Raw genomic sequence first — 15,883 nt, forward strand, 5'->3', positions numbered from 1 at the left:
GGGCTATTCACAACAGGACAAGATCAAGTCCTAAGTCCTTAACAAAGCTGAGTACAAATATTGGGTCAGATCCTCCACTGATGTGTAAATAGGCACAGCTTCATGAGGACCTGGTCTATTGTTATGTCTACTTTTAAGTAGAGCACAAAACGTGGCTATTGGCTTGCATTTTTCTAATTAGAGGTTGAAAAATACTATATTCTACCTTTCAAAATTAAACGAATTTGGGCCCATTTCTCAGCTGGAATAAGTCTGCATAGCTCCATGGACTTCACTGACTGCAGTGATTTACCCCAGGTTGAGGACTGGACATGACAACTGTAAAATAGACATGTTGAGTTCCTGTTTACCTGGAGCTGAAAATAACGTAGGTAATTTTGTGTGACCATGAGGTGACAGGATCCTCTGAAAAAAAGTAGTGATGTCTTTTGGTTAGCCAAGGTTTCTTTCTCATTACAGTAGCAGATAACAGTAACAAACAAACAAGAATTGTATCATTTGTTTGGAATAGTAAAAAATATTGATTGCCTATGGATATAGACTATAGGAAATGATTTTTGCCCCAAATGGTAACAGGAGTATGCTCTTATCTGTCAGTAAAAAATGATTACATTGAAAGACAATGGGCCTCTTGTATCCAAAAGGAGGATTTACAGAATGTCTCAGAGGACTGGGATTACTGGCTTTTGTCCTGGGTGATTCTTCTCTGGTTGAGGAAAGTGGTGCCTCAGGTGCACAGGGTAATCAGTAGGCCTAGTTTTGCAAGAAATTAACTGTTCAGTCTCGTCCTCAGTTTTCTTTATGCTAATTAGTTTTCTTGAGAGTTTTCAAACTGTTACCGCTGTTATGAGGGCTGCAACAGTGAGCCTGAATGTGGTGTCCCTGGGACCAGAAGAAAATATTCCTCTGTCTCTAACATTGGAGTCTGACTTAAACTGAGTTTTTGAAAGTCTTTAAAATGACAATATTTTAGCTGTCAAAACTCTTAACTCAAAGCTGGAAAATTGCAGTTGTAATTGTTTCCATGTGCACAGAAGACGTGTTTAAGATGCTGAAAAGGTTCTCTGAGAAAATATTTTTATAAGTATAAGACATCCCTGGAAACTAGTTTTCTTGAGAAAACACTGTTCACTTTCGCAATGTATTTTTAAATTGTGGGCACATGAGAACAGATCCAGCTTCCACTGCTGAAGTCAGTGGGCGTTTTGACATTGACTTAAATAGGAGCAGAATTGGGCCTCTAAACAGTTATCCATATCTTAACTACTCAACAGAGGCCATCGGCCATTGTTGTCCTGTTACACTTTACATAATGCCAGGTCCTGGTTAACTACAACAGGGGATTTTTGAACTGTGCTTTTTTCTTCACACAGTTTATAATAAAATATATTGCTGCTGTTTCCATATTTCATTGAATTGCACAGCTATGTCAGAAGTATTCTATTTCATTTCAGTATGCAATTAAAAAAACTAGATACTATTGTCAATATCCTAAAGAGTGGTTACTTGGCTAGCAACTGTGATGGTGAACTTCTTTTTAATTTCTTTGTATCTTTAATTTGTGAGTGCCAAGTGGTATGGCACAATTAGGGACCCTAATGGGCCTTGTAGGAGAAACAATGGTTGGAGCTTTCCTGACACTGCACAACTAATAGACCCAAGAAACCAAGCATTATTAAATTCACTGGAGTACTGCAGCCTCTTTGTGGTGTATGCTTGTGTTGCCTGAGGCCAGGGTTCTGCAGTCCCACATGAAGATTTACCATCTGCCCACTGAGTCATCAACATCCATGGCCCCACTACCACTGTGTATCTTGCACCAGAAGCTGGTCAGCCATTCACCCCTCTGCCCTGATGACTATCAAACCATTTCCCCACTTGGGCCCAGGCTGGTACATAATCAGAAGATTGCACAAGTGTGCCCACCCCTTTTGCTGAAAATTATTAGAATTTGTTCTCAGCTTATTACTTACCTCAGGATCCCCTGCATGAGTCAGCTGGTGAGAAAAATTGTTTAATCCAGCTCCATTTCTGTATTCCTCTTACCAACAAGAACAATACACCGAAGTTCAGAAACCAACACTTGTTGACAATCTGGCTAACTATTGGCCTGAGTCCCATCTGGTGCCTTTAGGAAATTAGAGAGACGAAGTGGGTAAGGTAATATCTTTTATTGGATCAACTTCTGTTGCTGAGAGAGACATGCTTTTGGGCCATTCAGAGCTCTTCCTCTTTAGGAAAGATAATTGAGCAGGTTGTGGCAAGGCAACTCTGGCACTTTCTTGATTCCTTAGATTTCCTTGATTGCAGTCAATCTGATTATAGGCATTTATGTAGGGTAAAAACTGCACTGACTGCATTAGTTGATGGTCTCCTCCTGGCAATGGAAGAAGATAGAGTGCCTGTGATGATTAGATCTGTCACCAGCGTTTGATACAATTAACGATGAGAGTTTGTTGGCTTGTTTATGGGCACTAATTGGGGTGGATGGGACTGCTCTGGAGTGGCGCTGTTCTTTCCAAAAGAGCCCAAAGGGAAGTTGTGGGCAATTGTTCCTCTGCTCCAATGGCTCTTTTTTGCAGGGAGCTGCACTGCTGTCTTTTAGCGTTTACATGAGTACATTGGGAAGGGTTAGTGTCTGTAGAGCAGAATTTGCTTGTTGATTGTTTCCTTTACTAAAGAAGTCTTCATTTTGAAAAAGCATTTTCTTCTGAATTCAGTAATCCCCATCTGACATTCTTGCCTTGTTTACAAATGTTCTGACAGTGTAAAAACAAGCCCACACTTTATTCAGGACGGTGTATAGACACATACTGTCATCTGTATCTGCTACAAAATAAAGCCTTTTGCAAAAGCTGGACAAAAACTCATGGCTTGAATATCTATTTCTGGACATTTTCCTACAGTAATGTAATTACTGTCTCCAATTAACTCTCTTATCTAATAGTCAAATCGACATGTGTATTTTATATGACGTAACTCATTTAATTATCGACATGTGTATTTTATATGACGTAACTCGTTTAATTTGGTTGCCTCCTGCCCTGTAAATTTCCTCCCTTCTCTGATCCCATCCTTCAAATCGAGGCATCCCCTGGCCCAATTACTCATGCCTCACTGCTCATCAGGGACCTGTCTATACCCTGCTGTGCTGTGCTTGCCTCCTCAGCCTGTGCTTCCACATGTCTAATGATAGTATCGTAATTAGTTCCTTATACAAGTGTAGGGGGTGGGGAGCCATGAAACTGCTCAGCATAAAAAGCAAGGATGGTCAAGGAAAGGGAGGATGGGGCTGCAGCAGCTTGAACAAGAGGCATCTCGGTTTTACATAGGGAATTGGAGAGGGCAGAACAGGAAAGGAATTAGGCAGAAAGTGCCAAATTCTCTCTCCCCACCTCAAACCCGCAGGGTAAATAAGTTCAACTTCTTTTACATGGAGTCTGCAATAACATGTATGGCTTCTCCCTCTCCCTGGAAGCTCTCTGGGTTGGCAGAGACCCTGACAGCCCCTGTATGAGTCAGGCTGTCACAAGGAAGCAGAGAGCCGTTAGAAGCCTCCAAGCAGATTGCCTTTGGTTTTCGTATGTCCCTAAACCCCACATGGATGAAAGGGGCACTGCAATTTTAGGAGTTTGAACCCTCCAGACTTTTAGGGGACACATTTCCCTACCATGCAACTGAATAGAAAAATTCTGCAGACTGACTGTAGTCATATAAAGGGGCCTTGAAGTAGGAGTAGATGTAATATAACCACATGTTAAAACCCATTTACACTGCCAGAGCAGTATAAAGGGGCCTTAGTGTAAGGGACAATCTGAGTTTACTTCCCTACCTGGCAACAACCCTAGAATGGGCGCATAAGGCCCTATATTCATTGCAATAAACAATACTATTGTTATAGGTAGCACAGGTAGCAATGACTATAGTTAATGTTTCCCCACACTTTTCATAACGCAATCCTGTTTTCAGTTGTTTGCCAAACTTAAACTGTATGAGCAGAAATTTTCCATGTCAAGTGACCACCTCAGGCTGAATTTTTTGGGGAAGTTTCAGCTAAAACAGTTCAGCCATTTCCGAGAAAAAGATCAAGGGTAAAACACATTGTTTTTCCCACATTAAAAAAAAATCTCAAGCTGTTTCAATGAGAAGCTCTAGCACCTCCATTCTTTGGAGCAGGGGCTTGACATTTGGTAAGGGGGTGTCATCCTGGTGTCAGGAACGTGACTCTTGCCATCCCCATGAAAATTAACCCAGATTTGGCCAGGTTCTGAGCCTCTGAAGAATTTCAGTTCACACATGCTCAGGTGACGTTGTTAGAGTTTGGCAGCTAAATTCTCCAAAGATTCTGTCTGCATTGAGCACGCTCCATCCCCTTAGATTCTGACTTGCCAATTGGACAGGGCATGCGCCGTCCCCACAGTGTGACTGAGCATGCACCAGACCAAGGCTGTAGAGGCTGAGCAGGACTTTCCATGTATTTGCTTGTCCTGGCTGGTGGGATCTGTTGTGCTGCCAGGCACAGGAACTGAAAGCAGGAAGACTGTCTTTCCTGTGCTTTCAAATGCTCCCCGTGTTGGCATCCAGACAGTGAGGAACGAAAGGAGGAAGTAGCCTGACTTAGATGTGTGAGGTAAGGATTGGGAGGTGTGGGGGGAAAGGGAAGAAATGCAGGGTTGTGGGACAGGGGCAAGAGCTTGGGCAAGTATTATTCGCCCCATTTTACAAAAGAGAAAAATAAGGTTCAGAGAAGTTAAGTAACTTGGCCAGCTCTATAGCAGAGCTGGGAGTCTCCTGACTCCCTATATTATCGACAGACTTCCGTCTTATGATCATCCTTCCTTCCTCTTACTGAGAGCGATGGAAACAGTTTTCCAATACGCTTGTTCTTTTCTACTTTGTATGGACCCCACCATCCTTATGTATGGTGATTCAGGCTGGCATGCTCAAAATTAAACTGACCCCCACATTTGGAATCAGGAAGAAATGTCTCTGACAGGGTATAACGGAAGGGTACATTATTTTGCACCTTTATCGGCATAGTAGAGCAGGGATCATCTATTAGGATGAGGTTGGTGTATTCCACATGATGATTTCCTGTGATAGCAGGGGCAGACACTGGTGGGCCTCAGTCATCACCTCCATCTCCAAGCAAGTGTCTTGTGCTTGTCACTTGAAAATGCATGATGGTGAATAGTTAGACATCTTTCTTTTCTAACTTTTCCGTCCTCAAGCAACAAAGCTGTGTTTCCATTAACTGAATTAGCTGAGTGTTTTGTTTCCCATGCAATTGAGGGAGGGAAAGGAAGCAGAATGGAGAAAAAAGACTTAGTCCAATTCATTAGTGTCTGTTACCCTGGCCTGAGATGTCCCAGCACTGAGAATTATTGCTTCGCACATATCTGCCCTCTTTTGAGAGAGAGGAAGAGGAGAAACATGGTAGATGCAAAATAAAATAATAAATCATACTTCTAATCATAATAAATAATGCTCACTTGGAAAAAAATAACATAAATAGAAAACAACTATTAAAGTCTAATTTTATTGGAATGGGATATGAAACAATCTGAATGCATGTTAACCACTTGCAGTGGCACTTGAAGAAAAATATTTGAATAAAAATTACACAGTAAAAAGACTATGCATAATAGATTTCAAGGTATGGACAGTGTCCCTGCTTCTTGGGAACGTGCCTTTTGTTATAGCTAAATGCCATTGCCTTTTGCATCTTGATAGATGAAAAAAGTTGGTTAATTGTCATGGGGTAAAGTAATTTGACATCTTAACACACGCTTAAATGCATGTCAGTCTTTTTTTAATGAGGTATTGCTGTTATAATTATTGCCTACAATAATAACGACCAATTTGAGAGTCTATGTTAAATGTATTAGAGCATTATTTGCTTTCAGCAGGCTATTAACTATCATATTGGTAGTTACCCACTGGTAGCGTGCAATTCTGAAGAGATTATTGTTGAGACAACTCACATATGGTGTTGCCACTCGTGAGCCATCAGTGTTTATATTATCATTGGTCATATCATACATCTGACGCTGAAATTTTAAATAATTGACCTTGCCAGTGAATAGTGTATGAGGCAATAATTAGTTCACTTATAGATCTTGCAGTTTACAGTAAAGTTGTTTGTCCAACAGCATATTTAATATTAGATTTATTCAGCAGCTAATCTGATAAATGATTGTTTAGTGCATGAAGAGAGGATTCCTAGGAAGAGAGGATTCCTATTAAAAAAATTTAATATTTTGAATGATTTAATTAAACTAGAACCATTAAGCTTTGCAAAAGAAATGAGGTGAATGTAATTGGAATGACTCCCTAACTTTAAAGTTAAAATGTAAATCCATCAGTCTCACTGTGGCCCTCAGAAAACTCTCTGTCTGAACACTTTGTCTAATTCACTGCTTAAGAAGCTGTGCTATGGTGAAAATGATAGGTAGCAGTCTTGATTTATAAAAGTGTGTACTAAGGAACAAAAAATACAGACCCTGTCTTCAGGTGTCCAGTACGTGCTTAATCTTTGTTTGCACACTGCCACAGACCAAAGTTACTGTGCAAGCTGATCATCCTTGTATATCAAGATTTTTTCATTGTCATGAAATACTCTGTGACAGGTCAGGGTATTCCAGAAGGTGCAGGCCTGGTATACTCGAGGGGAAATTTAAATGGAAAGGTTAATTGCAAATAATGCAGATTATTATTTCCTTTTAATGAAAGGGAGTGCCAGGCATAGTGCCAGGTTAATAATGTGGGAAAATAGAGCAGGGGGGCCTTCTTTTTAATAGCCAGAGCTGTGAATCTGAAAGCCCCAAAATAAACCCTCCAACAGAGATCTGTTATGCTAAAGCAGTACAGGCCAGGGTCCAGGCCAGGGCCTGAACTAGACTAGACTGCACAATTCCCAGCCAAACTCGGCCAAGGGTCATGACCAGAGGAGTGGGGGGCAAGGAGGGAAAGAATAGAAGAAAAGCCCCAGCAGCAGCACTAATTAAATATGTTCATGACTAATGAAATATAATAACCACTTGTGTGAAGCAATAGGTAACTTTAGCTAAATGCAATTTCTTGACTCATGCAGCTTCTCCTTTGGGTGATCTGTGACCCTCTCCATGATTCCAGCTATCTACAAAAATAGCCAATCATAGATCTTCTTTAGGCGTCCCATGGACCCCCCCCCAATCTTTAACCAAAAGGCCCCGGAAAATAACATGTGTCTTGAGAAATGTACCCAAACTGGTGCCAAGTACCACCCCTGGGGAAAACCACCAAGCGCCCCCTCTACCCAAATAAACATCCACTTCTCGGAAAAATGAGGACGGTACCTAGGGGAGGAGGGGGGAAACTGACCCCAACCCTAATTTCTTAACTCGCGGTTTGGGGAGGAACTGACCCCAACCCTAATTTCTTAACTCATGACGTGTTGTTTGTACTCTACTTGCAGTTTAATGAAATAAAAACCCGCCTGCAAGCGGCCCTCGGGGTGTCAGTCTTCGGACTGCACCCCAGTGCACTGGTATGTATGTCAATAAACTGGCCTCAGGCTTGAGTCTTTGAACTAAAATCATTGCGTGGGTGTTTTTGATCACAACAATAGAGAACATAAGGTTATTAAGAAATGAATTTCCACATAAGGGAAGGGGAAAATAGTATAAGAAACTCTCTCTAAGCTGCCCATTTTGCACCAGATGTAATCATTTGTACTGGTGGCTTCAGGAGATAAAGGTCCATGAAAGCAGTCCATTAACTAGTTATTTAAAAGTACTTTAAAAGACCTACTCGTGTGCACGTAGAAATAAACGATGGATTTGCTAAGCAGGGGACTACAACTCCCATCAGTCCATTCCACACTGGTTTCCTCCTGGCCCGTCAAGGGGAAAGGCCCTGAATCAGGAAGTGGCCAGGCTCTTTTGCATTGCAGCCCAGGAGCTGCAGAGAAGCTGGTGCAGAGAGGAATCCCCGGGAATGGTTGCAGAGCTGTGATTCTTTCATTATTTAGCCACAGCGCAGTAACACTGGGCCAGAGAAAGTAAGCATGACAATTACACTGTAGCCTGCTGGTTAGAGCCCTCACTGGGGAAGTGGGAGATCCAGGATCCAGTCTCCCTGAGCCAATGATTTATCCACAGTGGAACAGCTTCAACAGGACAAATTGAGGAAGTCTCAGATGAGCCTATTTTATAGCCCAGTAGTTACAGGTACTGCTCAGTACTGGAGTACACCCAGGATTAGAGTCACAAAAAGACTCAGGTGCCAATTGTCACTTTAGGCGCCTAAAGCCCTGATATATCCCTATATATAAATTATGGTTTATGTTTATAGAATTAGTCACCTGGTTATATAAATCTGTATAGATTAATTCTTATTACTGAAGCTTCAGGTTGCTCTCCGAGTATTTGACATTGCATATGGATAGGCAAAAAAATACAGACAGTGAAGAGTGTGTGATACATTTATGCCTTATTTCACGAAGAAACCAGTACAACTAATGAAGCTACAAATGAGTTATGATGTTCTTAACATATACTACTAGGTGTGGGTAACACTTAGTGTTGAAACTGTGTGTCATACCCACTTCATTTCTTTTCAGAGTGGGGCAGTGATTTAGCACAAATGGAAGTATCACTGCACTATATGTAGTCTCCAGGGAGTGCTAGTGACAGCTATAGATGAGGCTGTGTACATGCTCCCATTCTAGCCCTTTTTCTTTTCAGTCATTCAGAATGTTCTGAAACTTGAATCTTTCAGGATGAAATTACCTAGCTTTGGTCTCCGGCCCACAGTAAACTTTTATAGGTAAGTTGTGCCTGGCCCTTACCCAGGTGTGCCGTGGAGGCACGGTGCAAGAACCCCATTTCATAACCCAGATAAGGATTGGGCACAGCTGCAGTTCCTGCATTCAAGGGAACGCACGGACTGTTCCCTCACTCCTCGCTGTTCTGCGGCATGGGTGGGAGAGAAGAGAACGCTGCATCCCACAAAAGGGTAGCAGCAGGCACTTTTCTTGTGTTTCCTGGAGCTCCCGTGGGCCAGTGTGGCTCTGTATTGGCCTCAGCGCTAGGCTGTGCTGAAAGGTACAATTGATCCTTTTGGAAAGTTAGAAAAAGGGTGGTTCAGCTCCTTCTGAGTACAAGGAGAGTGAAAGAAAAATACTTTCCCCTTTATAAAAGAAATCCTTGCAACTTATTTTCAAAATGGCTGGGGACAGAAAGCTGTAATCTGGCACAGAAATAACTCCTTCATTGTCCTGATAGAAATCTGTAGGAATTCATCTGATCTGGGAGGATCACACTTTGCCCCAGCTTTCCCCTCAGTTCACACACAGTGCATCTGCTCAGGCTGTCTGTCTTGCCTGACACTCCAATCTCATCTTCTCCCATGTTGAATTCCTCCACTAGCTCCCCCGTGTTTTGTTTCATCAAGTTCAAGCTTCTTTTCCTGACCTCTATGGGCCCCTCACAAATCTGCCCGTCCTTATTTGTCCTTCTCATCTATCACATTGCCTTAAACCTGCTGTTGTCTACCGCCAATGACAGCCTTGTTTGCTCATATCGGTTTCTCACACACGTGGCTCTGTGCCCTCTTCCACACTGCCCCTTACACAAAGACAATGCTCCCTGCAGTGATCTGTAAGGCTACTACTCTCTCCTGCAACACTGCCACCTCTGCCATGACACGCCGAGGACAGATGGGACTGGCTGGCCCTTAACTGAGCTATAGTCATCCAAAAAGACCCAACAGATATTTTATCTTTCTCTTCCTATGCTTCATATGTCGCTTTCCTTTTCAGGGTAGAGCCAAGTCTTGGTACGTGATTGTACAGAACATAGCACAATGGAACTTCATCCTGATTGGGTGCCGAAAGTTTTCCATGACTTGAAAACATTATGTGCCTAGTGCTTATAGCTTTCAGTGGCACAGGGCTCAGCTCTGCCTTTTAAGAAGAGATGATTCAAACATCAATGATGGGGTGATTCGCTTCACTTAAGATGGGAACATTTAAAATAAAGGCAAAAGAAAAGAGGGGAGGGTATCTGGTTTCTTTGGGGCATTAAAACTCTTCTAGATTTCATCTTTATTTTTCAAACTGTTTCCAGGATGTAACCTGGGTCACCAATTTCTGCTCAATCTCCTCTCTACACAGGGGATTCAAAGCCTGCAGCTCATCCAGCTGCTTCCCTTAGCATCTCTTCTTCTCTTACCAGGTGGGGTAACTGTCCCACATGTGTCCAAGATCATCAAAAGGGCCTCAGGAAGAGCTGTAGTCCCAGGTGACCGAGATGCCACAAATGAACAATTGGGTATAGATGTGGGTATAGAGTGAGCTCCCACATCTTCAGTGATCCTCTGTACCAGCATTCAGTTTATGTTATTAATTTGTTAGACTCAGGTGAATTCTGACTGAGTTTTGATGATCCATTGCATGTGCAGTGTGTGGATATTGGTTGCAGTTGGCATAGAATTTTCCTTCCAGATTCCGTTAGGATTTTAGAAAAAATACACTCTGTGGAGTTAAAAATCTCCCTGTGGGGGTTAATTGGCACATTTACAGATACTGGGCTAGATCCTCAGCTTCTGTTGGTTTGATGGAACCACACCAATTTATGTCAATTGTGCATCAGGCCTACTTCTAGCTTTCCTTTGAGAGATGTCTCACTGCTTGTGCTGAAATACTGCAAGAAAAAGCCCATTAAAGTAAGGAGAACATTACAACATTTTGTACTTACTGATGAAATAAATTTAATATTCTATTCAACTATTTAAAAATCTGGATTGCTGAGAAGCAAAACCATTCATTCTCATTTCAGAAAAAGATTTGTTCTGCTACAGAAACTTTCCTCTGCCATATATTTTCTGTGTGTTTTTGGCTGTGACATGAATGAGAGTCCAGGGAAGAACATAAAAATTAAAGTAGGTTCATCTGGAGCATGATGCCCTCAATATTTCAATGGCCAACTTTTCAGGACTGGCACAATAAATATAGAAGTCTTTAATGGCTTCTTACAACAATTCAGCTAAGCTGACATTATGATTTGTATACTCTTGTTCAGTATGCTGTGTTGAGATTTTACTTCCTTAGAGTTCTCCTTTTGAGCTTCATCGTCCTTGCCCTATCATGTATGATGACCATTAGGTAGATTCACTAGCCTACTTCTCTCATTGATCCCAGGTGTATCGGGGTAACTATTAAAACAAAGCAGTCATACCAATGTAAAACTGGTGAATGTGAATGGAGGGCTAGGCTGTCTTTATAGTTCACCTGTTCGTGCTACCAATTCCATATCTCGAAGTAAGAATGTTTAACGGTGCAGGTTCTGTGTGACCAGTCTTTTTTTGTGTACCTGACTCTGCCTGCACTTCCCTGAAGTCAATGGGAAGTTTGCCATTGACTTCAGTGACCACAAAAATATGGCATTATCTACAGGTAGCTTTATCTCAGGGTTGCCAAAAAGGAAATAGAATTAAGGAACATTAAGGGCCATTTCTTCAACTGATGTAAATCGGTATAGCTCTTAGCCCGTCTGCTAACATCTGTTTATCTACCGCTCCCATCTCCAGGGTCTTACAAATCTATTATTGTTTTAATCAAGCTTCTCTCTCTCTCCCTTCCTTCCATTCCTCCACTGAGTAGGGAGTTGTTCCTCCCCTCCCCCTGACCCCTTAAACTGTGATTCTGTTGGCGTTACTGCAGAATGGCTGGAAATAAGTTGGTTTTGCATTTTGTTCTGGAGCTTGGTGTTTATCCCAATCTCTTCAGGAAGCAAGTCCCATATGTGGTCCAGTTGCTGAAAAAGCTCTGCCCCCTGCACATACAAGATTTACTCTTGAGATTTCAGGGTAGCAGCCGTGTTAGTCTGTATCCTCAAAAAGAACAGGAGTACTTGTGGCACCTTAGAGACTAACAAATTTATTAGAGCATAAGCTTTCGTGGGCTACAACCCACTTCTTCGGATGCATCCGAAGAAGTGGGTTGTAGCCCACGAAAGCTTATGCTCTAATAAATTTGTTAGTCTCTAAGGTGCCACAAGTACTCCTACTCTTGAGATTGACATTTCCACCACCAGTGATCCCATACCCTGGGCCATGTTAGCAGAAGCCAAGGAGTGAATGAACCCTGTTACATATCAAAATGAACTGCAACATGCCCTCACTATGAATAGCTGCTACTTTTCACCTTTTACTGATAAACCGCTGCGAGCAGTTTGTCGTTGCTCTTGAATTGTGTCTACAAATCTATCGTAGTGAAACTTTTTTCTGGCAGGAAAACCTAATGCTTCCATTTTTTCCATTCGTTATTTCCAGGTCCAACAGATCTCAGTATGAAGAGGCAGTTAGCAACCAGCTCCGGATCCTCCAGTAGTACAAGCTCTAGACCCCAGCTGAGTCCAACTGAAATAAATGCAGTGCGGCAGCTTGTTGCAGGGTATCGAGAATCAGCAGCATTTTTATTGCGTTCTGCAGATGAACTGGAAAACCTTATTTTGCAGCAGAACTGAGTCACATGACCTTCATTCTGGCCTAGTCTTATCTCGGAGTTTCCGCTAATGACATTTTGAGTTCCCAGAGCAGACGCTTCAATTACTGCAGTCTTTTTAGGAGAGTTAATTACCATAATGCCACACTGTTCTTGATCCATAAAGTGATGTGTTAAGGTGCTTCAAGTGAACTTTGACCTCCGATAGTTCTGAGGTACTTTAATGTGTCCAGCCTATTGCTTTTTGTTTTAGTGTGTCAGCATAAATATCAAAAAAGTGGCTAGAGATTGTTAACTCGTTCTAACAAGTGGAGGAAAGAGACGATGCTGTGGTGGTAAAAATTGGTTCAAGATCCAAGTGCAATATTAGTGGAATGTGCTACTGACTCATTGGACTTAAAGCTGCAGTATATGGCAAAATGTTGCCAAAAGTCCTGTTGCCACAGGACACAATTGCAATGGAAAGGATCTTGTATTTTCAAAAATGTAATTTTTATAAAAACAAAACAGAAAAAAACTTTTGTTTTCATTCAAAATTTTTCATTTTTACTTTGGTAAACTTTTTCACTGGTCCTAAAAATGTTTTGAGGAGATATTGTAAGTCCCCCTCTTCCTCTCCAGAACCCCTTGTCCCTGCCCTTCTCCCCAACTTCATATTCTTTCTACAACAAGTAACTCTCGATGCTGGATAACCCTTCCCTTGTGTACTGTAAATTGTCATCTCTGGAATCACTTTGAAAGGAAGCATGCATTTCCTTACATTCATGCCATTCTCACCTCCATCCTGTAATATATTGCAGCTTTATTAGCAGTTAATAGAGATGAGGGGTTTTTTAAGACATATCATTTTAAAAAAATTGGTTTCTTACAGCTAGCTCATTTAACTCCGTGATCGCTGCTGCTGTCTTGTACAAGTCCCTTTAGTAGCGATTGGATGTAGATGATTGAATGTTAAGAGGTTGCAAGTGACAATCTGAAAATTTGCACTCTTGTGTTTATTTATTTATTTATTTATTCCTTTCAACAAAATAAGTACAGAAAAAAAGGCCATTGACATTTCTGGTGTGACTTGTGTAATGCCCACACCTAGCTGAAAACTGTACAAAAATGATAAATGGATGCAGCTGCAACTTTAATTAAACTCTTCTCTCCTCTCCCCAACTTTTCCCATCCCCTATTTCTTATTTTATAAGGTTGAATACACATTAATGGTGTTTTTTTGTGCACTAAGGCAAGCTTATTTTTGAATATATAGAGACAAGTACTTTCGTTCATGCTTACTGTACGATTTGTTCTGTTTAGCTTTTGTTGACTAACAAGTTCCTTGTGCATTCCTGAATTTGCCTTATTTCATGTACAAAATTTTATGTAATTCAGTTTTTGACAATGAGTTGAAGGCATCAGTGATATTTTATAGCTACTTGTTACATATAGTTTTCCAAGTAATGACTGTGATTGTGACCCAGTAATGTGCACTTTTTCTTGTAATGTGGGACATTGATATGCTTTTATCCCCTCTAGTGTTTCTAGAACTACTATTGCTTACAGTTATGTAAAGAAAACGAAAAAGAAAAAAAAGAACTTTTGTGATACTGTTGGTGAATATGAATGTGAAAAAGGCTATGAAATATGAGTATTTTGAAGGTACATAGATACACAAACATCTATCTAAGTTGTGAACTACTGTTCACAAGTTTAAATGAAAATTCAAAAACTGAGGGCTGGAATTATTTCCTCTGTTTTGTTTGGGTAAATAAACAGATTTCTGTGTTTAACGATTGTGAAACATTATAACGTTTAAACAAACATAGTGTGTAATCAGTTATCAGCATTGTCTTCTTTAAACAGGAAAAGGGGACTTCCATGCCAGTTGTTGGAGTCGCCACAGCTCAGTTCTCAAAAATATTGAGTACATCCATTTGGATAATTCTAGCTAGAGCTTTGTTCTAATGAAGAATCTCTTCAATAAGAGCACGGAGAGGCGGTGCATAAATCATGAGGTCCAAGTCACTAATGCTTCACAATTTAAACCTGGCTTGAGGCAACACAATCTAACTGGTAAAATTTGTTCTTAAAAAAAAATCTATCAAGTGTCCTTTAAAGGCACTTGCCATTGACTGTGTGAATACTGTAGCAAGTTCTTGTTAATTGCTGCCCATCATTTAATAGATGTATTTTCTCCTACTGTAATTAACACAGTGTTCTCGCCTTTTTCTTCAAAAATGTTCTGTGGCTTTGCTTTCCAGTGTAGAGAGTGTGTTGTTCCTCTCCTCTGGTATCCGTCAGGAATTGAAGGGCCAATCAGGAGCAAGAGATTTGATGTTAGTCCCTTATGTTTTCAGCCAATATCTCCAGACTCCTCTGCATCTTCCTGCCTCGAAGTGAGGGAGGTAGCAAGTGACTCTTCCTGAGGTAACGTCTTTAGTCCTCAACCATAAGAGCCTTAGAAGAGAGCACAGCTAATGCAGGCTTTTCACCCTCCATATAGAAGGAGGTTGTAATGGTGCCAGGACTGCAGTTTCCCTAGTCTTCTCTTGCAGGGCTGGTGTGCTTCAAATGTTCAGCTAAGCAGCAACTGAGCAGTTTGTCCACCCAGCTGTTTGCCAGTTGGAATGAACCAAAACTGCGGGGCTCAGCATGCTAAAGCCAGAGCTCGACTGGATGTCAGGGACAGCTGAGAGAAAAGAGGTAAGGGATTTACTTTATAACCCCCTTCCCCCGTCATTCTTTTTTTATTTGATTTGATATTATTTTTTGAGAGAGAAGCACTATTGGCACTATTTTGTGTCTCAGTGGAGCCTTCAAGGCCTTCCTGCTCTCTCCCCTTTGAAGAGCATAGGTCTCTCTCCCATCCCATCCCTCATAGACATTCAACAAGCATGTCCCTCCACCACAGATCCCCTTCTCAGGAATCTCCAGGGATCTTTTTCAGACTCATTACATACTGGAATCAAATCCTTCAATTACTTAGAACTCAAGTCCCTATCCCTCTTTAAAACCCTCCAGACTTACGCCCACTTCTTTTGAGGGACAACTTGTCTCCCATATGACCTAAATTCTGAGTTGTTCCCCTGAAATTTCACTACAATCATATCCGTGATAGTGGTGGCCTTCAGGAAGGAGGATAGTTTTATAATTCCTTACCTGGAAACTAACTCATCTGGGCTAAGTCCCAGCAGGATTCACTCTGGGTGGTCTCTCATTCTCCTACAGCAGTTTTAGCCCTTAGAGGTGAACCTAGAGAAAAGCTCACCCATTCTTTTACAAAAACATATGCATCTTGGAACAGTCAGACTCACCTACAGGTGTAGCCTTCCTCTTTCACAAAAGAATCCTGAAACCACCATCTGGGAGTTCTAATCAAGTTATAATTCACCATCCATTTCTGCATGTGAA

The 15,883-nt window shown here is 41.4% G+C and overlaps 1 protein-coding gene across 6 annotated transcripts in view; it reads left to right on the plus strand.

The window, feature by feature from the left end:
- NOL4 (nucleolar protein 4) overlaps positions 1-14,262 on the plus strand; it is a 271,342-nt gene extending 257,080 nt beyond the window's left edge. For all 6 annotated transcript variants that reach the window (XM_054020557.1, XM_054020559.1, XM_054020558.1 and 3 more), the window contains one exon: positions 12,316-14,262. In XM_054020557.1, the coding sequence (XP_053876532.1) occupies positions 12,316-12,509 (194 nt within the window). In that variant the 3' untranslated portion in view covers positions 12,510-14,262. The remainder of the gene's footprint in view (positions 1-12,315) is intronic.
- The last annotated feature ends 1,621 nt before the right edge of the window (positions 14,263-15,883 follow it).

This window comes from Malaclemys terrapin, chromosome 2 (assembly GCF_027887155.1).
Source record: "Malaclemys terrapin pileata isolate rMalTer1 chromosome 2, rMalTer1.hap1, whole genome shotgun sequence".
Lineage (NCBI taxonomy): Eukaryota > Metazoa > Chordata > Testudines > Emydidae > Malaclemys > Malaclemys terrapin.